General features: G+C 42.6%; 1 protein-coding gene and 1 non-coding gene across 3 annotated transcripts in view; both read left to right on the top strand.

Annotated features, from left to right (window-relative positions):
• The first annotated feature begins 2,564 nt into the window (after nt 1-2,564).
• Nucleotides 2,565-2,637, top strand: TRNAR-CCG (transfer RNA arginine (anticodon CCG)). The gene has a single exon. It is a non-coding gene; the product is annotated as a tRNA-Arg (tRNA).
• A 10,807-nt stretch (nt 2,638-13,444) lies between these two features.
• Nucleotides 13,445-24,895, top strand: part of CNOT10 (CCR4-NOT transcription complex subunit 10) — a 63,654-nt gene continuing 52,203 nt past the window's right edge. Inside the window, exon 1 of one of the 2 annotated variants that reach the window (XM_065884619.1) lies at nt 13,445-13,598. In XM_065884619.1, coding sequence (XP_065740691.1) covers nt 13,577-13,598 — 22 coding nt within the window. In that variant the 5' untranslated portion in view covers nt 13,445-13,576. Of the gene's footprint in view, nt 13,599-20,373; nt 20,576-24,895 lie in introns of those variants that run through there. The other variant, XM_065884618.1, reaches the window with a different exon arrangement.

Here is a 24,895-nt window from a genome sequence, read left to right as displayed (position 1 = left end):
ATAAGAACTACCATACGATCCAGCAATTCCACTCCTGAGTATATATCCAAAAAAAATGAAAACACTAATTCGAAAAGATACGTGCACCCCAATGTTCATAGCAGCAGTATAGCCAAGATATGGAAGCAACACAAGTGTCTATAAACAGATGAACTGGTAAAGAAGATCTGGTATATATATATATACAATAGAATACTACTCAGTCATAAAAAAGAATGAATTTCTGCCATTTGCAACAACATGAATGGATCTGGAGGACATTATGCTCAGTGAAATAAGTCAGACAGAGAAAGACAAATACTGTATGTCATCACGTATATGTGAAATCTAAAAAATAAAACAAACACATCAATATAACTAAACAGAAGCAGACTCACAGATACAGAGAACAAACTAGTGGTTTACCAGTGGGGAGAGGTGAGAGGGAGGGAGACAACAAGGGGTAAGAGATTAAGAGATACAAACTACTATTTATAAAATACATAAACCACAAGGATATATTGTATAGCACAGGGAATATAGCCAGTATTTTATAATAACTTTAAATAGAGTATAAGCTATAAAAATTTCAAATCACTATATTATGCACATGAAACTAATATAATATTGTAAATCAACTATACTTCAATTAAAAAAATTTTTTTTAATGGTAGGGACATGAGGTAAAGCAAAATTGTCAGGACAGGAAATCAGATAGCAAGCCTTGTCCGTTTGCAAGTGCACAGGACAAGGTGTATATAGAGAGAGCTGGGTCTGATTTCCCAGCACTTGCTGCAGTTGAGCAAGGTCCAGCTGCTGGCAGGGTTTATAAAATACGGCTACAATCACCAAAGGAAGTTAAACAGTAGCCAGGAGCCAGAACAAAGTTACCCACAGGAGAAAATATCTTGATTTATTTCCGTTTGCATTACTTGCTATAAATAGCATGGCCTTGGCCTCCTTGTACTGCCTAAGGAAAGGGATTTGTGGCCCTATTGTTCTTCCTCCTGTTTTATTGATAAATGAAAGGGCAAAGGTGGAAGACATACTCCCAGTTGGCAAAGCTGTGAGACTAAACCAGCTGGACTGAGGAAGAGAGACTTGAGATTGGCGGGCACCAGGGTCTCCGGTACTCCGGAGAGAAACAAGTCATAGAGGAGACGTTTCTGTATAAAGACAGTGGCTAATCCATGCAACAGATACATCCTTTCAACAGATACAGACTGAATGGAGGAGCAGAGTGAGAGATCACAACCAGTCTCTCTATATGGTTACTTGTGTATATCATTCAGTCAAGCTCTTGAAATTCATATTGGAACTGGACCCACCATGTTCAAACTTGACAGTCCAAAGGGAGGTACTATCTTGGTCAGATCACATATTCTCAAAGCAAGCAGTCTTGAAATGCTGAGCCTAAATGTATAACTTGTAATGGGATGTCACCTGGCAGATGTGGGAAATTTATGTTTTCAAGTTAGGGATGTAGGTATGTACACCAATCCCAAAGGTCTAAACTCACGCTAATACACGTGTAATGAGAGCCACATATGTGGGAGGTGTGTAGAGAGTCGGGGACCATGAAGGCCATGTCCAAGGCCAATTCTGAGGCTTAGTATGATGAGGTCTTGGAAAAGGTGCAGCAGTGGCTGTGGAAATGGGCAAAGGTTGTAAGAGGCATTTCCCAAGAATGGATGGTGAAAGACGCTTCTAGCTTTTGAACCTGTATGCAGGCAGCCAGGCCGTTCATCTGGTCTAAGGATCTGCTGGACGATCCCAGAGACTCCAATGCACTGAGCCACGTCCTGTGTCCACAACTCTGAGTTCAGGAACTTTGTAGACCAGGCGGCTTACCTGAGGTTGGGCAGGGTGATGATCAGCCATGCTGAGGGTACGTAAATGGTGCCCCAGAGTGAAACCCCATAGTGTTTAGCCCCAGGACTGGTGAGGGTCACCTGGCCCAGCACATACCAGGTTGATACATACACACAGCAGTCTGGGCCCAGGAGGGGTCAGTTGAGCTTCCTGGAGGCTGAATGTGACCCTGGAGACTCAGATGTTCCCATCTGCATATTAACATATTATTATATCATAACAAATATATACAATCAAATGTATATACATACATATGACTCTTCGTTAATATCTATAGCCTTATTGGTTTGTAAATAGACAGGGTCTGTGTTCATTTTCATTCTCCATTGAATTGACACTTTAGCACAGTACATTCCATAACTATTTGTTAAATGTGCAAATCAGTGAATGCAATTCTTATTTGGGGTGATTTTTGAAATATTTAGTAGCAAATATGGCATAGGCACTTTTCATTCAGTACTGGAGTCATCTGTAAACAACCAGCATAACCATACACATGAACACTAACCATATATCAGTATTAGCCCTGACGACATCACAATACCAAAATTTCTAATGCAAACTTATGGTTTTCATTCTGAGTTATTACAGGATTTACGTGGGACCATAAATAATGAAATAATAAATTTAAATGACACAAGCAAAAATAAAATCAGATCTATTTGCTTAATTTCATTTAGAAACTGAAGCAGTTAAGATTAGTTTCAGGGACTTCCCTGGTGGCGCAGTGGTTAAGACTCTGCGCTCCGAATGCAGGGGGCCCAGGTTCGATCCCTGGTCAGGGAACTAGATCCCACATGCATGCTGCAACTAAGAGTTCGCATGCCAGAATTAAGGAGCCTGCATGCCGCAACTAAGGAGCCCTCGAGCTGCAACTAAGGAGCCCAAGAGCTGCAAATAAGGAGCTCACTTGCCACAACTAAGACCCGGCACAAGCAAATAAATAAATTAATAAAAAAAAGATTAGTTTCAGCTTTATGTGATAGAACACCCAAATTAACAATGAATAGGGGCTTCCCTGGTGGTGCAGTGGTTAAGAATCTGCCTGCCAATGCAGGGAACAAGGGTTCAAGCCCTTGCCGGGAAGATCCCACATGCCATGGAACAACTAAGCCTGTGCGCCACAACTACTGAGCCTGTGCTCTAGAGCCCGCGAGCCACAACTACAGAGCCCACTTGCCACAAGTACCGAAGCCCGCGTGCCTAGAGCCCGTGCTCTGCAACAAGAGAAGCCACCACAATGAGAAGCCTGCCCACCGCAACAAAGAGTAGCCCCCACTCGCCGCAACTAGAGAAAGCCTGTGTGCAGCAACAAAGACCCAACGCAGCCAAAAATAAATAAATAAAATAAATAAATTTTTTTAAAAACCAAAAAACAATGAATAAGCCTTGCATGCAACACACACACAAATGCAGTCTGGAACTGGTATGGAGCGTCTATGATATCATCAGGAATGCAAGCTCTTTAAGCTTTCCACTCCTCTATCCCTTGGACTCTTGGCTTCAAGATCTAAGATAGCTGTTAGAGTTCCAGCCATCACATTTACATTCTAGGCAGCAGGATGGAGAATTGGAAGAAAAAGAAAAAAGAGAAAAAGAAGACATGTAAAAACCTTTTAAAGCAGTAGTCCTGTGACTACACCTAGCTGCCAGGGAGAGTAGGAGAAGGGAGCATTTGATGAGTGAAAATTATAGATTGTATGACTTTTTAAAAATATTCAATGCTTTATTTTTTTTATTGGACTATAGTTGATTTACAATGTTGTGTTACCTTCTGCTGTTCAGCAAAGTGAATCAGTTATACATACACAAATATCCACTCTTTTTTAAAATTCTATTCCCATACAGGTCATTACATAGTATTAAGCAGAGTTCCCTGTGCTATACAGTAGGTCCTTTTTAGTTATATATTTTATACATATCAGTATGTATATGTCAATACCAATTTCCCACTTTATCCCTCCCCCCACCACTGACTGTATGACTTTGGAAGATGAACTCATCTGGGGTAGGTGACTAAGAGTCTCTACTTCAGAAATGTTCACATTTTACATATTTCTAAAAGGTGGGGGGTGGTAACTGAAGTTCTCAGGAACTTAAGAAGTTGATTACCAGGGGTGGGTGGGTGGAAAAGGGTAAAAAGAGAAGATAATGGGAATGGGAAGTGCAGGTGAGGATAGGGCTACAGTTCTCTGAGAATGCCTTTTTTTTTTTTTTTTTTTTAATTTTTGGCTGCATTGGGTCTTCTTTGCTGCATGCAGGCTTTTCTCTAGTTGCTGCAAGCGGGGGCTACTCTTCTGTGCGGTGCGCGGGTTTCTCATTGCGGTGGCTTCTCCTGTCGTGGAGCACGGACTCTAGGCGCACAGGCTTCAGTAGTTGTGTCACTCGGGCTCAGTATTTGTGGCTCACGGGCTCTAGAGCACAGGCTCAGTAGTTGTGGTGCACAGGTTTAGCTGCTCCGTGGCATGTGGGATCTTCCCCGACCAGGGCTCGAACCTGTGTCCCCTGCGTTGGCAGGCGGATTTTTAACCACTGCACCACCAGGGAAGTCCACACAGGACTTTAATTTCAAAAAGATTAAGGACTGCAGTTGATTAAAACATATCGAACATATAAAAAATATATGAGTTCAGAACAATTTTTTAGAAAAGAAATAGTCCTAGAGATTGTTGGGACATCAACTTACTCCTCGGAACATCAATAATTATAGGGGAAAGAACTAAGCATTCATCCTACCTTTCTGATATAAACTGAATTTCAGTGTAACCAAATATCACTGTGGACAAGGGAAAGTTTTTCACTGCAGAAGAATTCTAGCTAGGGCTAAGACTAAGGTAAGGCAAGGGAGATGCCTAGTGTATAAAATTCACGGAGGCTCTCAGCCCTGATTCTAGTTAACGGAGGCAGGAGTGTTGAAAGTCGAAAATTGTTTCAACTATTAGTGAAATAACTGATTAAGGCAGTGAGCATTAGTGCTTCAGAAACCACTAGGAGAAAGGCTGGTAGGAAATGTATAAAAATCAGACTGTCAGGGACTTCCCTGGTGGTGCAGTGGTTAACAATCCACCTGCCAATGCAGGGGACACGGGTTCAAGCCCTGGTCCGGGAAGATCCCACATGCCACAGAGCAACTAAGCCCGTGTGCCACAACTACTGAGCCCAGGTGCTGCAACTACTGAAGCCCACATGCCTAGAGCCCGTGCTCTGCAACAAGAGAAGCCACTACAATGAGAAACCCGTGCACCGCAACGAAGAATAGCCCCCCGTTCGCCCCAACTAGAGAAAAGCCTGCGCACAGCAATGAAGACCCAACGCAGCAAAAAAAAAAAAAATCAGACTGTCACTATCTGAACCCAAGGATCAATCTTAATGTCACCAAAAATGAGACAGAAAGTATAACCTGCCTCCAGACAGTGATGCAAAAAGTACACAGCACCACCTAGGAAAGATTCTCAGGGAAAAGTTTTTTTGAATCATAATATAATCAAGCCTTTAAAGCTGATCTCCAGTCCACAGGAAATATTGAGCATAAAGGATGTAGTCCACAAGGAAGCAATATACCAGATCTCAAAGGAGGGATCTTATATTGGACTCTAATTTCATCAACCAGTCAATGAAAGAAAAAATAAAAGGGTAGGGGACTGTTCTAGATTAAGAGAAACATAGGACTTAAAAGACTTATAAGAAACACAAGAGACATAACCAAATAAAAGAGATCTTGTTTGATCCTGATTCTAAACAGAAATTACAGAAAGAGTATTTTTATACAATAGAGGAAATTTGAGTATGGCTTGGTAATTGAATGATATTAAGGAATTATTTTGAATTGTGTTAGATGTGATAATGGCATTGTGGTTATGCAAGAAAGTATTTTGGATATTCCTTTTGGGGTGCATACTGAAGTGTTTAGAAGTGAATGGTATGATGTCTGGGACTTGCTTTAAAATATTCCAGCAACAAAAACATAAGAAGGGGACAGGGGAGATGAAATAAGTCTATGACGAAATGAAGCTAGGGGATAGACACATAGGATTCGTTATACTTTCAAATAAATTCCACCTTATAGTATGTATCCTAGAGAAGCTCTGGTAACAGTGCACATGTCCAAGGGTGGTTCTGCAGCTGTGTTTGTAAAATGAAAATTGGAAATGAGTCTGTCAATAAGAGAAAAACAGTGATAAAGTGATAAGGGACTGTCCTTTCAGCAGTCCGTTCCTGCTCCTCCTGTTTAATAAAATCCTGATTTTACTTATCCCCCACATAAATGTTTTATGGATGCATTGTGATGAATCCAAGGCATAAGTTGGAATCTCTTTTGCCAGTAATTGATCCAGTGGTGGGCAGGCTACCAACTTCACCGAGGAGAACTAAGGGGAGATTTTGGTGAGAGACTTCTGAGAAAGATTCACTGTACTTCATTGATTCTAAGACACACACTCTTTTGTTTCTGAAATTATCAGGATTCTCACAATCTCTGTCAGATGGCTGCTATGGTGTGATTGTCGTTCCCCACGTGTGTGCAAACGATCTGAAAACCTACCATTCGTGACTTCTGGTAAGATCCAGAAAGTGCCAGAACTGAAACCTGCAGAATGGGCCTTCTTGAGACAACAGTGGTGATTCTGTGAGGAGACTGCTGTCCCGCCAGTGTTCCTGAGGGCACAGAGGGTGATGAACACAGACAGGGAAGGCACTGAATTGAAAAGTAATTTAGAGTGGAACTCTGGCGGGAAGACGTTCTGAAAATACCTTAAACAATTTAGTTCATTTCTATTTTCTTGTTTTGTATACTCAGGAGTAATATATAATTTAAAAAATTTTATGTCTAGGTCTCGAAGAGCTATTTATTTAAACATAAATTCTAAGGGATAAGAAAGCATTAAGTCAGTTTAATTGTCAGCACTCTTTATTTTTAGTAGTAAATTGATAGGATCTTGGGTTTGATGAAATGTGGTACCTATTTGTTAGAGAATAAGGCTGGAAAAGGAAAATTCTTTTCCCCCTTCCTCCACTTCCTTTGGATACCGCGACAGGCAAGGGTATGATGCTCAGAGCTATGGCCATTATCTTGGGACCACAAGAGGAAGATAGAACTCCAGGGATGCCCAACTGCATCTTGACACTGCTGAGTCACTGACTTAGCAATGGAACAGTCTACCTGCAGATTTCTCATCAGTGAGATATTTAATGCCTTTATTATTTATGAGACTTTTCTTTTTTAGCTGCACTGCGAGGCATGTGGGATCTTAGTTCCCCGACCAGGACTGAACCCAAGCCCTGTGCGTTGGAAGTGCAGAGTCTTAACCACTGAACTGCCAGGGAAGTCCCTATGAGACTTCTATGTAGGGATCATGCTACAAAAGTATACTTAAGTGATCATCATTTAATGGAATACTATAAACTATATATGTTGTTTAATATATATATAATACATTTATAATGTTTATATAAATATATTATATATTTAAAATGAATATTATATATTATGAATATATATTTCAATCTCAAAAATGTAGCATTGAGTTGAAAAAGCAAGTTTCAGGGAATTCCCAGGCAGTCCAGGGGTTAGGACTTGGCGCTTTCACTGCCGTGGCCCGGGTTCAATCCTGGTTGGGGAACTAAGATCCCACAAGCTTCATGGTGTGGCAAAAAAAAATTTTTTTTTAATTTAAAAATTATTTTAAAACATTTTATTTTATTTTTAAAATATTTATTTATTTACTTACTTATTTGGCTGTGCCAGGTCTTAGCTGCAGCACATGGGATCTTTGTTGCCATGTGCAGTATCTTTTAATTGCAGTATGCAGGCTCTTAGTTGCGGCATATGGGATCTAGTTCCCTGACCAGGGATCAAACCCAGGCCCCCTGCATTGGGAGTGCAGAGTCTTAACCACTGCACCACCAGGGAAGTCCCTTTTTAATTTTTTTAAATAAAAGAAATTAAAAAGCAAGTTTCAGAATGACACTGTCAGTATGATATTTAAAGTTGAATGAATAATAATAAATGTTGTTTATGGGTATATCATGTTTTAAACATGGACTACAAGGACACATACCATCTTCAAAGAAGTGGCTACCTCTGGGAAGAGAGTAAGGGAAATGCAATCAGGAAGGGAATATAAATTGGGCTCATCTGTACCAGTAACGGTTTTCAAAAGAAAGATCTGAAGCAAATGTGGTGAACGTTGACATTTGTCAAATCTGAGTGGTAAATAAACTTGTCATAATATATCTGTACTTTTCTGTGTTCTGAAATATCTCATCATGATGATGATAAAATTTTAACTACTCAATTTTCCCATTATTTATAGTTGAATAATCTTTCTGAATTCAGGTTTTAGAGAGTAATAAAAATATGTTTAACATACATATTTTTTTCTTCACTTATAAATTGGAAATGTCCTCAAGGAGAAGGCACCAATGAGTCATTAAAAAAAACAAAAAAACAAAAAACAGGACCGGTGGTCCAGTGGTTAAGACTCCATGCTTCCACGGCAGGGGGCACCGGTTTGATCCCTGGTGGGGAAAGATCCTGCATGTCACAAGGTATGGCCAAAAATAAAAACCCCAAAAAACCCCACTCTACCTTGCTGGTTCGACACAGAATTAGATATTGGTAATGTCTGCACAACTTTGTGAATATACTAAAAACCATGGAATTATATACTTTAAAATGGTGAATTGCATGGTATGTGCTCATATCTCAATTTTTTAAATTAGTCATTTTCCAATAACAATAACTTATTATTTTTCACCATTCTGGGGGTTGACTGAGCAGTTTTTCTTTTCTTTTCTTTTTTTTTTTTTTTGGCTGCATTGGGTCATCATTGCTGTGTGCAGGCTTTCTCTAGTTCTGGCCAGTGGGGGCTACTTCTCATTATGGTGGCTTCTCTTGTTGTGGAGCACAGGTTCTAGGTGCGCGGGCTTCAGTAGCTGCAGCACGTGGGCTCCGTAGTTGTGGTGCACGGGCTTAGTTGCTCTGCAGCACGTGGGATCCTCCCGGACCACGGATCGAACCTGTATCCCCTGCACTGGCAGGTGGACTCCCAACCACTGCACCACCAGGGAAGCCCCTGAGCAGTTTTTCTGCTTCATATGATGTTAGCTAGGATCACTCATGTGACTGCATTCAGCTGGCAGCTGGATTGGGCTAGAAGGTTCAAGAAGGCTTCATTCTTATGTCTGGAACCTTGGTGCTGGTTGTCACTTGGGACATCTTGGCTCCCCTTCTCATGGTCTCACTCCAGCAGGACAGCCTTATAGCCTTACAGCATGGTAGCTGAGTACAAGGGAGGAAAAGTGGACACTGCCATGCCTTTCAAGGGCTAGAACCAAAACTGGCTCAGCATCACTTCTGCATTCTGTTGGTTGGAGCAAGTCACAACTCATATTCAAAGCAAGGGGAAGAGCAGCAATGTTCACATTGGGATGGGAGGGACTGGTGACAACCATTCTTGGAGACAATCTTCCACAAGTGGCAAGGACCACATCGGGTTTGAGGCACTGTGGGTACACAGTGGTACCATCACTAGCTGGTACCATCACTAGCTGGATGCGAACTGACTCGCCATGGCTGGTGACCAAGCAGAGTCCCACTGAGATTTTTTTACCTCCCACTTTTTTTTTTTTTAATAAATTTTTATTTATTTATCTATTTATTTTTGGCTGCGTTGGGTCTTTGTTGCTGCGTGTGGGCTTCCTCTAGTTGCGGCGAGAGGGGACTACTCTTTGTTGCGGTGCATGGGCTTCTCATTTCAGGGGCTTCTCTTGTCGCAGAGCAAGGGCTCTAGGCCCACACGCTTCAGTAATTGTGGTGCACGGGCTTAGTTGCTCTGCGGTATGCAGGATCTTCCCGGACCAGGGTTCGAACCCGTGTCCCCTGCATTGGCAGGCGGATTCTTACTCAATGCGCCACTGGGGAAGTCCCACACCTCCCACGTCTGAATTAACTCTTCTCCCTCCCTGTAAACGAGGGAGAGCTGCCAATATGGAAAGGTGAGAGAAGAGACCCAAGACGTTTTCCACATAGGCGAATTCTAGAACCTTTAAAGCTGAATGTAACAGTTAAGATAATAGTTGTTTGCTAGTCTTGTTACTTGGGAAAGTGGGTTAACACCTCATTTTCCATATCCGTGAAATGGATAACGTCCAAGAGGTGGGACCACGTGTGAGAAAGTGAAAAATGGCTCTGCTGACAAGCCTGGAGACTTAAGAGAAAAACAATTCTTCTAGCAGAACACTCCCAGCAGGACATACACTACACTCACAGAATATGAACATGTTCAGAGAAGGTTACACCATAATTGTGTTTGGGACAAGACAGAAATGAAGCCCTCCATAAGCACAAAAATGAGGGAACACCTCCTTCTTCTAACATGACTGATGCAGCTCCTTGACCAATGACAACTCTCTAGCCTTGCTTTAATCCTCCTGCCTCCTAGATAAAAACTACTGGATAAAAACTAAGACTCAATCACTGAATTGTCTGTTTCCTGACTGCCTCCAATCCAAAACTGCCAACCCCTCAACTTCCCTAATTCCTCTTTAAAATCATCCAGCAAAAGCCCAAATTCTCTCAATTTCCTTTTAATTCCTTTTTTATTGAGAGGCTCCTTACAGTGACTAGATCAGTAAACACTGCAGGTGTCTTTTTATGTGGGCTCTAACATACTCATCAAAAGACATACTAGGGCTTCCCTGGTGGCGCAGTGGTTGAGAGTCCGCCTGCCGATGCAGGGGACACGGGTTCGTGCCCCGGTCCGGGACGATCCCACATGCCGCGGAGCGGCTGGGCCCGTGAGCCATGGCCGCTGAGCCTGCGCGTCCGGAGCCTGTGCTCCGCAATGGGAGAGGCCACAGCAGTGAGAGGCCCGCGAACTGCCAAAAAAAAAAAAAAAAAAAAAAAAAAAAGACATACTAGAATATTCATATTGGGCTTATTCAATATAGACAAAATACCCAAATACTCAACAAAAAAATGAATACACAAATTATGGTACATTCTCATAATGCAACATTACATAACAATGAGAAACTAATTTCACTCAATGACACGGATGAATCTTGTAAGGTTGAGCAAAAGAAGCTAGACTCTAAAGAAAATATATTGTGATCCACTTTTATTGAGTTTAAAACTCAATCCAATGGTGTTAGCCATCGGTTCGTAACTACCCTTGGGCAGGGATGGGAGGAGACATAAAGGGGGCTCCTGCATGCGGGTAATGTGTTGTCCTTCCTCTGGGTGCTAGTTATGTAGATATGTTTAGTTGATGAAAATTCAAAAAACTGTGCTTATGCTTTGTGCATTTTCTGTGTATATGTTAATATGAATTTTTTAGAAGGTTTTTTTAAAACATGAGCAACCATGTCAAAGGGACATAGGAGCAAACCTGAAAAGGTTTCCAATTAGCAAAGCTGAAACAATTTGAGCAACGAAATAATGTAGTATTGGATTATAACCACAATATAAAATAAATGTCCATGTAAAGAAGATGTGGTGTATATATGCGATGGAATAATATTCAGCCATAAAAAGAATGAAATAATGCCATTTGCAGCAACATCGATGGACCTAGAGATTGTCATACTAAGTGAAGTGAGTCAGAGAGAGAAAGACAAATATCATATGATATCACTATATGTGGAATCTAAAATATGATATAAATGAAGTTATTTACAAAACAGAAACATACTCACAGACATAGAAAACAAAGTTATGGTTACCAAAGGGGATAGCAGAGGAGGGATAAATTAGGATTTGGGATTAGCAGATACAAACTACTATGTATAAAATAGACAAACAGCAAGGCCCTACTGTATAGCACAGGGAACTATATTCAACATCATGTAATAAAACATAATGGAAAAGAATATGAAAAAGAATAAATATATGGATAACTGAATCACTTTTCTGTACACCAGAAACTAACACAACATTGTAAATCAACTATACTTCAATTTAAAAAAAATACATAAGTCCATACAGACATAAATATATAATTGAATAAGTAACTAAATGGAGAAGAGACGAACCTCCCTTAGAGAATATAATTTATGCACAGACCCCCCATGGCAGGAGGCAGAGCTTAACACTCCCCACCATTCGACTGTGAGCTACATTTAATGATTCCAAAGAGTAGTGTGTGGAGGTGACTTAAGAGCAGAGAAGCCTGGCAAACACTACCTGAGCCAGGTGATCAAGGTCAACATCATCAGTAAGTCATTCTGTTAGCTCGTACTCTTGATTTGATGTGATGAGAATGGCAGGTCACCTCCGTGGTCTTTCTCCTAAAAACCTGTAACCCTAGTCTAAACCATGATAAACACTGGATACACCCAAATCCAGGTCCATTCTTCAAAAATCTTGACCAGGGCTTCCCTGGTGGCGCAGTTGTTGAGAGTCCGCCTGCCGATGCAGGGGACACGGTTTCGTGACCCGGTCCGGGAAGATCCCACATGTCGCGGAGCGGCTGGGCCTGTGAGCCATGGTCGCTGAGCCTGCGCGTCCGGAGCCTGTGCTCCGCGACGGGAGAGGCCACAGCAGTGAGAGCAGTGAGCCCGCGTACCGCAAAAAAAAATAAAAATAAAAATAATCTTGACCAGTATTCTGCAAAGCTGTTAAAGTCATCAGGAACAAGGAAAATCTGAGAAGTGATTACAGACGAGAATAGCCTAAGGAGGGAATTCCCTAGCGGTCCAGTGGTTAGGACTTGGATGCTGGCCCAGGTTCAATCCCTGGTCGGAGAACTAAAGATTCTGCGATTCTGCAAGCGGTGCAGCAGAGCGCAAAAAAAAAAAAAAAAAAAAAAGCCTAAGGAGACATGAATAATTTAATGTGGTATCTTGGACAAGATCCTGGAACAGAAAAGCGACATTGACTGAAAAAAGTTTTTTTCATTTTTTTAAATGTTGAATTTAGTTAATAGTAATGTACCAACCAAAGTTGTTTCTTAGATGTGACGGATGTACCACAGTAATGTAATAATTATTCAAGATGATCACAACAGGGGGAACTAGGTGAAGAGTATACAAGAGCTCCATGTATCATTTTGCAATTTTCCTGTAAATCTAAAACCTCTACAATAAAATGTTTCGTTTTGTTTTCAAACGGGGAATCGCAACTGTGCCTTCTCACAGAGCTGAGAGAAATCATTAAAAGTGTACAAGCCAAGTGCAAGGCTCAATGCTTACCATATAGATGTCAGGTGCAGTTACTGTGGTTTTATGTAAAATGAGGGACAAGAGCTCGGATACTCGAGAATTCTAACCAGGATAAGCACACAGCAGCGGCCCGCACCTCCCACCCGGCCCACCCAACACACGCGCAGACGCGCGGGTGAGCGCACGTCCGGCCGGGCGCGCGCGCTCACGCCGCAGGGGGCGGGCCGCCGGGGACGCCAGCGTGGGGCGGGGCCAGCCGCAGTTCCCACGCCGGCCAAGGCCCCCGGAAGTAGTGTGTCAGGGGACGCGGCGGGGCGGAAACCGTGCATGGCTGGAGGTAGAGGCACCGCCTGGGGCGGAGACGCTGCTGCTGTTGCTAGACGACGCAAACTAGTCTTCGTCACTTCCTCAGCCCGCCGTCTGCCCACTCCCCAGGCCGGAACCCAGGGGCCCGGAGCCGGAGTGGGCGCAGGGTCGTCCTCCGAGGTCCAGGATAGCGGTAAGCCGGGCAGCTGGAGTGGAGGCCACGCCACCTGCGGGGAAAGACCCGAGCCGAGGCGGGAAAATGGCCGCAGACAAGCCTGCAGGTAAGACGCGCGCCTCGCGCGCTGGGGCGGCGGGACCCGCGGGGGCGGGCAGACCCTATGCTGCGGTGGCGGGGCCCCGGGTGGGGACGAGGGATGGGGACTCCGGGGCGACTCTAATTGGGGCGTGCATTTCTCTCCCCCATCCCCTCCCTTGGCCGTCGCTACTGTGTCTTTGGGCCCAAGGTCCGATAGTTTCTTACCAAGAGCAGTATGAAGCCGCTTCTGGCCGCCTTTGCCCGGCTCTCCGGAATATTTCAGATTTAAAAAGCTTAAATCTAGGTGGCCGCTTCACAGACTTTTCGACTTCCCACTGACGAAGGCAGAACAAGGAAAGTTAACCCCGGAGATGCGGCTACCTTGATGCCCCCGGCTCGGGCTAGGACTCATCTGGGTGGTTTCGGCCGCATCAGCCTGCCTATGGTCAGCGACGACTTGTGTAATTAGCTTTGTAAAAACAACTTATTGAAATAGGCATAACATTATTGTGTCTCACTTCGAGCTGTGCTCTCTATAATATCTTGCGTTTAGAACCTCTTTTCCCCTTAAGTTTAATCTCGACGATTTTCTTTATGGATTACTGCTCCATTCCTAGAATCTTCTCCATTGAGGAATATAAAATTCTTTCCTGCCTACTCTGGGACGGTCTGGCGTATATTTCCTGTAAGAAAATAATGTTCTCTGTGGCATCCATCCAGGTTTTGTTGGATGGAACTTAAATGACAGGACTTAGAAGTGGTCAACAGTTAGACTTTTTACAGTAAAATTAATTTTTTTAAAAAAGGAAAAGAGGGCTTCTCTGGTGGCGCAGTGGTTGAGAGTGCGCCTGCCGATGCAGGGGACACGGGTTCGTACCCCGGTCCGGGAAGATCCCACATGCTGCGGAGCGGCTGGGCCCGTGAGCCATGGCCGCTGAGCCTGCGCTTCCGGAGCCTGTGCTCCTCATCGGGAGAGGCCACAACAGTGAGAGGCCCGCGTACCGCAAAAAAAAAAAAAAAAAAAAAAAAAGGAAAAGAAAATCTCAATGTTCTGTAATTCTTTTATTAGGTCCTGATCTCAATAACTGACGAACTTGATTTGAAATTAAAGTGAGCCAAGCCTAATATAGGTACAGATGAATGAAATTGTCAGAGCATCTCTTCAGTAATCTACTAAGAAGAAAAACAAGAGAAAAGGTTTAGAAAGTGAGGCTAAACCTTTAGAGGGCACTAGAGAATTTTAGGTAGGCTGGTCAGGGAAAGCCTCTGGTGAGGTGATATTTGAGCAGACACCCCAACAAAATGAAGCGGTGAGCCATACGGAATGAGGAGGGGTGGGTGGGAGAAAGTTCCAGGCAGGGAATAAGCATGGCCTCTGCAAGGCTGGACCAAGAGGACCAACATATTCCATCTTAGTTTAGGACATTGTCTCTCCCCCAGGTTTACCATTTCTATTCATCCATACCATTGCACTTGCCTGGAATGACCTTTTTAGGCCTAAAACCTATGTTGTTTTCAAGTCCTACCTCAGTCATAAAGCATTCTTCTACTTATTCATTCATTTGTTCATAAAAATTGAGTGCCAGGCACTGCCTTGGATATTAAAGAAATGGATATGACACACTCCCTGCTTTTGAAGACCTGCTATTCAGTCTGTTAGAGTCAGCCCTATTATAGTGGCACTCCCATTTGGGAAGAGCTATGTAATATATGTAGTAGAAGAATAAGGTCCAGAGTGATTTGGGACCTTTCTTTGATTGGTTTAAGCTTATAGGCCACAGTGTAGGAAACTTCCTACCTAGAAAATAAGGTTGAATTTGTATTAAGTAGATGAGTGTATAGTGTGGCCCCATGAATCTCTCCGCTCCTCCTCTCCATCCCCATTTCAAGTGCTGTTGTTCTGGCCTTTATCTCTCTCTTTTTTTAAAAAAAATTGGAGTATAGTTACTTTACAGTGTTGTGTTAGTTTCTGCTGTACAGCAAAGTGAATCAGCTATACATATACATCTGGCCTTTATCTCTTGATGTGGTCTGTTTCACATTGAGCATCCTTCTGAATGGTTTTGTCTCTTCCTATCCAGTCCATTCTCACTGCTTCGTTTTCACTTTATTTCTAAAACACTATTTAGATCATACCATTCCTTGCCTATAAACTTTCTAAAACTGTGCCATTTTTTGTGCATCAGATCCTCACTCCTTAATGTCATTTATGAGGCTCTTCACAATCTTTTTCCATCTGATACTTCTATATCATCACATCTAGCTCTTCACACCAGAAGTGATTCTTAGAAAGTATCATGTTCTTTTGAGTTTCTGAGCAGTAATGCGCTTCTTTCTCTTCTCTATCTGGTGAACATGCTTCTCATTCAAAATCTAGTTTATATGCTGCTTCAAGTCTGAGCTCCTGAGCCCAAGACCCTTTTCATGGAGCTTGTTCTTCATTAGGTAAGAAAGAGGCCCATGAAAGGATTTAAGGAGGTAAGTGACCTGATCACACTGACTGTGGTAGAGAATGGATTTTTTTTTTGGCCTCACCTCTCAGCCTTTAGATCTTAGTTCCCCGATCAGGGATCAAACCTGTGCCCCCTGCAGTGGAAGCGTGGAGTCTTTTTTTTTTTTTTTTTTTTTTTTTTTTTTTGGAAGCGTGGAGTCTTAACCACTGGACCACCAGGGAAGTCCAAGGATGGATTTAAATGAAACAAGACTGGAAGCTCAGAAACTAGCTGAGACCAGCTAATGTTGTGATATTAATTTATTCATTAAATATTCACCAATAGCCTGCTCTGCCAGACACTGCGAAGTCTCTGTCCATGAGGAGCTTGTAATGTAGTAAGAAAGGCAGATAAACATGTAAACAAAGTAAGAAATAATTCGGATTTCAAGCTGTGATAAATATTGTGAAGAAAAGAAAAAATGAGTAAAAGGATAGAGGATAACTGAGAGCAGGGACCCTACTTTGAGTGGATTGGTTAGAGAAGGAAGGGCTCTCTTAGAGGTGATGTTTGAACAATGTCCTTGCTCCTTGGGAAAGGTTCTGAGTTAAGCCTCAGTTTCTTCATTTGTAAAATGGGGGTCCTAATAATCTGTTTACCTCCCCAGGTTACAGCTTGTGAGGATCAGCTGAGGTGAGGTGTGTGTTTTAGCCCACACCCTCTGGGAAGCAGAACCCGATTAAGGCGTTCACTGTTTGGAAGGTGCAAGCCCAGGATAGTGAAGGTGAGGGAGAGAAGGAAGGCAAAGGAAGATGAACTACATTACAGCCCTAGCTACTGTTCCATCGTGACCTGTGAAGAGACGTAGCAGGTCATTTGCATATGGGACTTTTCTGTAAGGTTTTCGAGGAGAAATTACACTTCAGAATAGTCCATATGAGAGAGAAAGAAGGGATGATTTATTTGTCCAGCTTTCTCCCATTTCCTGTTTCCAGCTGGTCAAGACTCACCTACTGGAGAATTTACCTGTGCTTCTAGGTTACGTGGCTTCTTAGTGATTGATCAGCCAGCAGTTCTCACACCCTGATTTGTATTTCAACCAAATCATAAAGGGAGGGGGTTCCCATCCACCCTGATCCCATCCTCCCTTTATGATTCAAACATAAACATTGAAGGGGCAGTTGAAAGTCCTAAGGTTCATGTCCCTATGTAACATAAAAGTGGTGTGAAACACCAGCAATATTTTAGGGTGATTTATTTGACTTTACTTTTGATAGTTATTTGAAAGGAGAAAGTGGCTGGAGTTAGGATGCAAAATCCTAGATTTGAATTTATCTGAGAATTTGGACTATGAGGATGGCAGTAGTAGGCTTAATAGGAAAAAGTTGATGACATTATGAATATGGGAAAGACAGGACCAGATGAGTAATATGAAATCGGGAGAAGAGTACTTGAAGATGGCTTTGAAATTTTGAGCCAGAATGACTGTAAAAATGGTAGGAAGGGGCTTCCCTGGTGGCGCAGTAGTTGAGAGTCCGCCTGCCGATTCAGGGGACATGGGTTCGTGCCCCGGTGTGGGAAGATCCCACATGCCGCGGAGCGGCTGGGCCTGTGAGCCATGGCCGCTGAGCCTGCGCGTCCGGAGCCTGTGCTCCGCAACGGGAGAGGCCACAACAGTGAGAGGCCTGTGTACTGCACAAAAAAAAAAATGGTAGGAAGAACAAACAAAATGGGAAAACTTTAAGTTAAGGATATTTTTATTTTATTTAAAACACCCCAACCTTTTTATCGTTATTAACTGTATGAGGTAAAAAACATGAAGTCCTCTATCACTTCTACCTACCCAGTCTCACTGTCCAGGTAACTAATACTGAGTTTGTGTGTTCTTCCAGACTTTTTCTATGCCTACCCAAGCTTACATCGACTAAAAAATATATGTGTGTGTATATATACATATATATATATATATACATACACACACACACACGTGCAAATGAGGAAATAAACTGTGCAATACTGTCTTGCCATTTGCTTTTTTTCAAGGTCCAGTAAAGAATCTGTGCATTTTAAAAATTGAAGTATAGTTAATGGAGTCTGTACATAAAGTATCTTCTCTAAGTGACCTACGTTGGGTATTTTATTTTTTTATAAATTTATTTATTTATTTAGTTTTGGCTGCATTGGGTCTTCGTTGCTGCATGCAGGCTTTCTCTAGTTGCAGAGAGCAGAGACTACTCTGCAATATGCAGGCTTCTCATTGCAGTGGCTTCTCTTGTTGCAGAGCACGGGCTCTAGGCACGTGGGCTCAGTAGTTGTGGCTCACGGGCGCTAGAGAGCAGCCTCAGTAGTTGTGGTGCACAGGCCCAGTTGCTCTGTAGCATGTGGGATCTTCCTGGACCGGGGCTCAAACCCATGTTCCCTGCATTGGCAGGCAGATTCTTAACCACTGCGCCACCAGAGAAGTCTCTACATTGGGTATTTTAGGTGTTTTTAGTGTTTAAGAATTTAGAGTCTTATGATTCCAATTTAAAATGAATAACTGATTTATATTTGTGAATATAAGTTGAGGCCTTACTATGTTATTGCATGGACATTAAAGAGTCACTGTTTTCAGTAAGCTTAATTTTTTAGATTTATAAGTTATTTGAATTCTCAGAAATTTTGTCTTTTTAAGTCAAAGGTTGTACTTAAAATGTTTTAAGGGGGCTTCCCTGGTGGCGCAGTGGTTGAGAGTCCGCCTGCCGATGCAAGGGACACGGGTTCGTGCCCCGGTCTGGGAAGATCCCACATGCCGCGGAGCGGCTGGGCCCGTGAGCCATGGCCACTGAGCCTGCGCGTCCGGAGCCTGCGCGTCCGGAGCCTGTGCTCCGCAACGGGAGAGGCCACAGCAGTGAGCGGCCGGCGTACCGCAAAAAAAAAAAAAAATGTTTTAAGGTTGTAGTTAAAATGGAATATATTAAATTACTTAAGGTGGTTATAATTTTGTTTGAAGGTGTAAATGAAATCAAACATTCATCATGGCCCTTTAAAATGAAAACTCCAAATAGAGTAAGAAGTCGACGTTAAATGTAAAAGTTTGAGGAAAATCTAGTCATTCTGAACTTGTAAATTAATAACTGTTAATATTTGAAAACTGGAGTAAATCTCTTCTCCATGCATAAAAACTACTATTTTTTTAAACTACTATTTATGAAAATAAAAACAGTCATCAGCACTGGTAGCGTTCTGCTTTGCCTGTCTTTCCCAAAGTGTGCTGATATTCTTGAAGCTTGGTATTCTGTTCTTTGTTTCTGCACTGCTGGACAGGGTGCTCAAGTCTATAGCATTGCCGGTCACATGTTAGTCCTCTGAGCTGTGGAGAAATCAGCCATTGTATGTAGGGCTTTGCTAAGGCAGGTGTACTTGGTCATGTGATAGAAAACCAAACGTGAGGTGTGTGAACATTAGCTGGATGGTGGCTTTAGTAAACCTGAATTCTTTTTCTTTGAAATGGCATCCTCATTTAAACTTTTCCTTCACAAAGGCATCAACGCTATTTTGCGAGAGTAGCAGTAGATTTCCTTAGGCCTGCATTTCTTTTACTTTGGGGAAATTTTTCTTTTCTTGAACATCATTGGAGCTGTATTTTGAAAAGTGTAGCTTGTGTGGAAGATCCTCCAATCAGATTTTTTAAAATAAATTTATTTGTTTTATTTATTTATTTTTGGCTGTGTTGGGTCTTCCTTGCTGTGCGTTGCTTTCTCTAGTTGCAGCGAGAGGGGGCTACTCTTCATTGTGGGGTGTGGGCTTCTCATTGCGGTGGCTTCTCGTTGTGGAGCGTGGGCTTCAGTAGTTGTGGCTCACAGGCTCAGTAGTCGTGGCTCACGGGCTCTAGAGCACATGCTCAGTAGTTGTGACGCACAGGCCTAGCTGCTCCCCGGCACGTGAGATCTTCCCGGACCAGGGCTCAAAACCATGTCCCCCACATTGGTAGGCGGATTCTTAACCACTGTGCCACCAGGGAAGCCCCTCCAATCAGATTTTTTTTTTTTTTTTTTTTTTTTTTTTGCTGTACGCGGGCCTCTCACTGTCGTGGCCTCTCCCGTTGCGGAGCACAGGCTCCGCACGCGCAGGCTCAGCAGCCATGGCTCACGGGCCTAGCAGCTCCACGGCATGTGGGATCTTCCCGGACCGGCGCACGGACCCATGTCCCCTATATCGGCAGGCGGACTCTCAACCACTGCGCCGCCAGGGAAGCCCCTCCAATCAGATTTGAATTGTTAACATTCTGTGTTGGAATGTGTCTGGGCTTTCCGTTAACTGACTTTTTCCAGTTTTGGAAAAGCAGTGTGTTTCTTTTCTACTTAGTTTAAACCTAATTGGTTAGAAATGAAGCCCGTTGGCTTAAAAAGCATCAAAGTCTGTGCGCGGAAGAGCTCTGTTCGCCTAGATGGTCAGTGCTGTTCATTAGGCCAGAGTAGAAGGAAGGTCAGGCTTGTGGATGAACGGTCATATACTCTTTCAATTGGCAATAGAGACTATTTTCGGACAAATAAAGACACGTTGTGGAATTACATGCAGCCTCTTTCTGGTAAGAAGTCAGTAGTTACGAAGAAAATGAATGTTTTAAAGACTGATTGTCAAAATAATACCTGTTCCTTGCAGAAAACTTGAAAAGTGCAGAAAGATAAGGAAAATAGGAATAGTAATCCTACTGGAGTGGGTTTTTTTCCCCGTAGTTTTATCTTGAAGTAAAAGAATGTAGGTAAAATAATAGCTGGTTAACATGTAAAAAGGCTGTTTACTGAGCTCAGTTCTCTAAAATGTCTATTTCAGAGACTCTTGTCATCCTTAGAGTCTAGCTTATTAAAGTTGGCTTCTTTCCTTATTTGGAAGATTTTAGGAGACTTTTACAGTTCCTAGAGAATAATGATAGCAGTGGCCACATAAGCCAGTCTGCTTCTGGTGGGAAGTAGAAGCTTAAACTCTTCAGTGCCTTGGTGAATTGTTGGATGTTTCCCTCTGCCTTGTATTTATAATCACAATTTATAAATGACAGTTGGGCCAAGAAGTCCCATTAAAGAATGTCATCTAATTTAGAGAGGCTATATTTTAGAAGAAGCTATGGAGATAACTTGATGGCAAACTAAGAATTTTGGGCATTTGGTTTAAATTTAGTGTACTTCTTTATGAGGGGAGAGAGTTTTTAAACACTTTAGGTTTCCTAAAAAATTTCAAAGTATTTACGTTCATTGTTAAAATTTTACGGTGAATATACCTAGAGTTGAGGTTCTGTCTCAATCTAAACTCATACCTGGCTTTCTGGGGTCCTGAAATCCTGTGTCCCCATTTTTACACATTTTAAAGAAAATGGTCCTTACTGTCATTGTGCACCTGAAAGTTTTGCAAAGCAGGTGCATTGTGTAAACAGTTGAGTTAACAGTAACTCACTGTTACTGGCTTTCTAAAGAAAAAGCTGTTTGACAGGGTCCTCTTAAACCAGTGAGCTCTCTCACTGGTTTAAACTGTTAAACTATTAGTTTTTGTCCTCCCTGTTACGAATCAATTCTTATTTATTTGTATGCAAAAGTGGAAATGCAATACTAATTTATCTAACTTTAATTATCAGAGGTAACACTTCTAATAAGCCCCAATGCCAGGGACTTCGCTGGTGGTCCAGTGGTAAAGAATCCATCCTGCAATGCAAGGGACACAGGTTTGATCCCTGGTCGGGGAACTAAGATCCCACATGCCGTGGGGCAACTAAGCCCATGTGCCACAACTACTGAGCCTGCACACCTCAACTAGAGAGCCCGTGTGCCTCAAACTACAGAGCACTCGTGCTCTGGAGCCCGCGCGCCACAACTACAGAGCTCATGCACCCTAGAGGCCGTGCACCACAACTAGAGAAAAGAAAACCCGCACACCACAACTAGAGAGGAGCTCACGTGCTGCAGTGAAAGATCCCACATACCACAATAAATATCTCGCATGCTGCAACTGAGACCCAACGCAGGCAAAAATAAATAAATAAAATAAATATTTTTTAAAAAACACTGTGAATAAAATTTACCTCTAAAAAAACAAAAACACCCCAAAAAACCCCAAATACCAGAATACCTTTTTTTGTAGGGCAGATCTAAGTCTTAGATAAGTTCACTTAAGCACAGGTTATATTTTGTTTCTAAGTGTAAGCGGTGATTCTCAAGAGTATTGTAATAATAGGGGTTTTGCAGTGATCTATGGAGCTGTTCACACTAAATCTAATTTCATGGTTTATTTGTATGTTTAAAGTGCAGAAATAAGTATTTTATAAAAAAACAAACAAACACAATGGAATCCTTAGTTCTGTCAAAAGGAAAGGGGAAAGGAAGCTAATATCTAGTTAAGAGAGTTAGATGGTGAAGGGGAGACCAGACTGAAGATATGACTGATTCCAAGACGTATGTTTTCATTGTACCATGATGTCATCTTGACAGAGGGAAATTGGGGGTCTTTGCTTACTGCTTATATGTGCCAGGCCAGGGCTTCCCAAAGTCAGCTCTACTGAGGACTCATTCGTTGAAATGATCCTGGAAAACAGGTTTCTAGGCAGTTATCAAAAAGTGCTCACATCATAAGTGTACATACAGTTTAATGAATTCTCACACACCCAGAAGCACCCCCCACTCTCCACCCCATGCATCTTGCAGTCACTAGACTACTGGAGGTAACCCCTTATCTGAATTCTAAAACCTTGTATTAGTTTTAGGCAGGCATTTAAAAATAAAACTTAAAAAAAAAAAGTAACCCATGTAAATTATAAAAATTTAAACAAGTGTTGTCAAATGCAAGTTTATGTGCCTGAAGCACAGTGAGGCCAAACAAACCGAAATGTCAGAGTTTGGAGCAGGGAAAGGTTTACTGCAGGGCCAAACAAGGAGATTGGGTAGCTTGTATTTAAAAAACCCAAACTCCCTGATGGTTTTTGGAAAAAAGTTTTTAATAGGCAAAATTTGGGGTGAGAGCTGCAGGGTGTGTGGCTTTCTTCTGATTGGTTGGTAGTGAGGTAACAGGGTGGTGTCCAGGAATCTTGAGCTCAGACTGAAGTTACTATCCTCCACCTGTGTGGGGGCCTTAGTTCCTGCAGAAGAACTCAAGAGATGTGTTATATATATTCCTTGAGGAGGAACCAGTACTCTGCACTATTGTTTCTTGACTGCTCCACCTTTGTTTCTGCATTCTCTCCCTTCTCTAATTACTGTTTGAATCTGCCCTTTGGTACTCAGGAAAGGTCTAGGAGCCTGAAGCTTTTTTCTACAAAGAAGAAAACGGGGTGGGAGGGGTGTTTGGAAGGGTTTTTGTATCCAGGAGGGCCCCACAGACAGGGTCCTGCTCAGTTTCACAATTGAGAGGAATAGGAAGGGAAGTAAAATCTCTCACTCTTCCATCCCACTCCCTGAAGGTAATCACTGAGTTTGATGTATATCCTTCCAAAGTTTATTCTGTACATATTCAGAAGTACATATCTATGTATATATCTTTACAAAACATGAAGTTCAGTTGTATAATACTGTTTGCAGGACTTCCCTGGTGGCGCAGTGTAAGAATCCATCTGCCGGGCTTCCCTGGTGGCGCAGTGGTTAAGAGTCCACCTACCAATGCAGGGGACACGGCTTCGAGCCCTGGTCTAGGAAGATCCCACATGCCGCGGAGCAACTAAGCCCGTGCGCCACAACTACCGAGCTGCACTCTAGACTCCCATGAGCCCCAACTACTGAAGCCCTCATGCCTAGAGCCTGTGCTCCACAGCAAGAGAAGCTACTGCAATGAGAAGCCCACACACCTCGACGAAGAGTAGCCCGCACTCGCCACAACTAGAGAAAGCCCATGTGTAGCAACAAAGACCCAACTCAGCCAAAAATAAATAAATAAGGAAGGAAGGAATCCATCTGCCAATGCAGGGGACACGGGTTCGATCCCTGGTCCGGGAAGATCCCACATGCCGCAGAGCAACTAAGCCCGTGCACCACAGCTACTGAGCCCACTAGCTACAACTACTGAGCCCACACTCCTAGAGCCCATGCCCCCCACAACAAGAGAAGCCACTGCAATGAGAAGCCCACGCACCACAATGAAGAGTAGCCCCCGCTTCCCACAACTAGAGAAAGCCTGCCTGCAGCAACGAAGACCCAATGCAGCCAAAAATTAATTAATTTTTTTTAAAAAACTGTTTGCAATCTGTTCCTTTAAGATGTTGAAGATATTTTTCCATGTCAACACATGTAGACTCAACTTCTTTAACAGTTGTTTAGTGTGCCATTGTATTCCTATACCATGCTTCAGTTAGCAATTTTTTTAAATTGGAATATATAGTTAGCAATTTCTTAACTGAGGGATATTTAAGGATATCTCTAGTTGTGTTATTTCTAGACATTCACTTTTATAAATAGTGCTGCAGTGAGCATCTTTGTGTATTTGTAGAGTGAATACCTAGAGGTGGGATTGTTTGGTCAAGGCTATGTACATAGACAGGTATTGGCAATTCCTTACCGGGAGGTCTTAACCAGTTTACGCTCAGACCCAACAGGTGTTGTCCTTGAGTAGTTTAAGACTTGGTTCAGCTGAGATTTTTATGTTTATGTTTTTAATTAAAAAAATCTAATTTTTAAAAGAGTAAATTGGGTAGAAATTGTGAATATTAGAATGTACATGGACAGTTCTGTTAAGGAAGCTTTTTAAAAAAAATTTTTTTTTGGCTGTGCCAGGTCTTAGTTGTAGCACACAGGATCTTTTCATTGTGGTGCACGGGCTCTTTGTTGGGCACATGGGCTTCTCTCTAGTTGTGGCACGCAGGCTTCTCTAGTTGTGGCACACGGGCTCCAGAGCGCATGGGTTCAGTAGTTGCAGCGTATGGGCTCTCTAGTTGTGG

The sequence above is a fragment of the Phocoena phocoena genome, chromosome 10, assembly GCF_963924675.1.
Source record: "Phocoena phocoena chromosome 10, mPhoPho1.1, whole genome shotgun sequence".
Lineage (NCBI taxonomy): Eukaryota > Metazoa > Chordata > Mammalia > Artiodactyla > Phocoenidae > Phocoena > Phocoena phocoena.
This window is presented reverse-complemented; position numbering and strand designations above follow the sequence as displayed.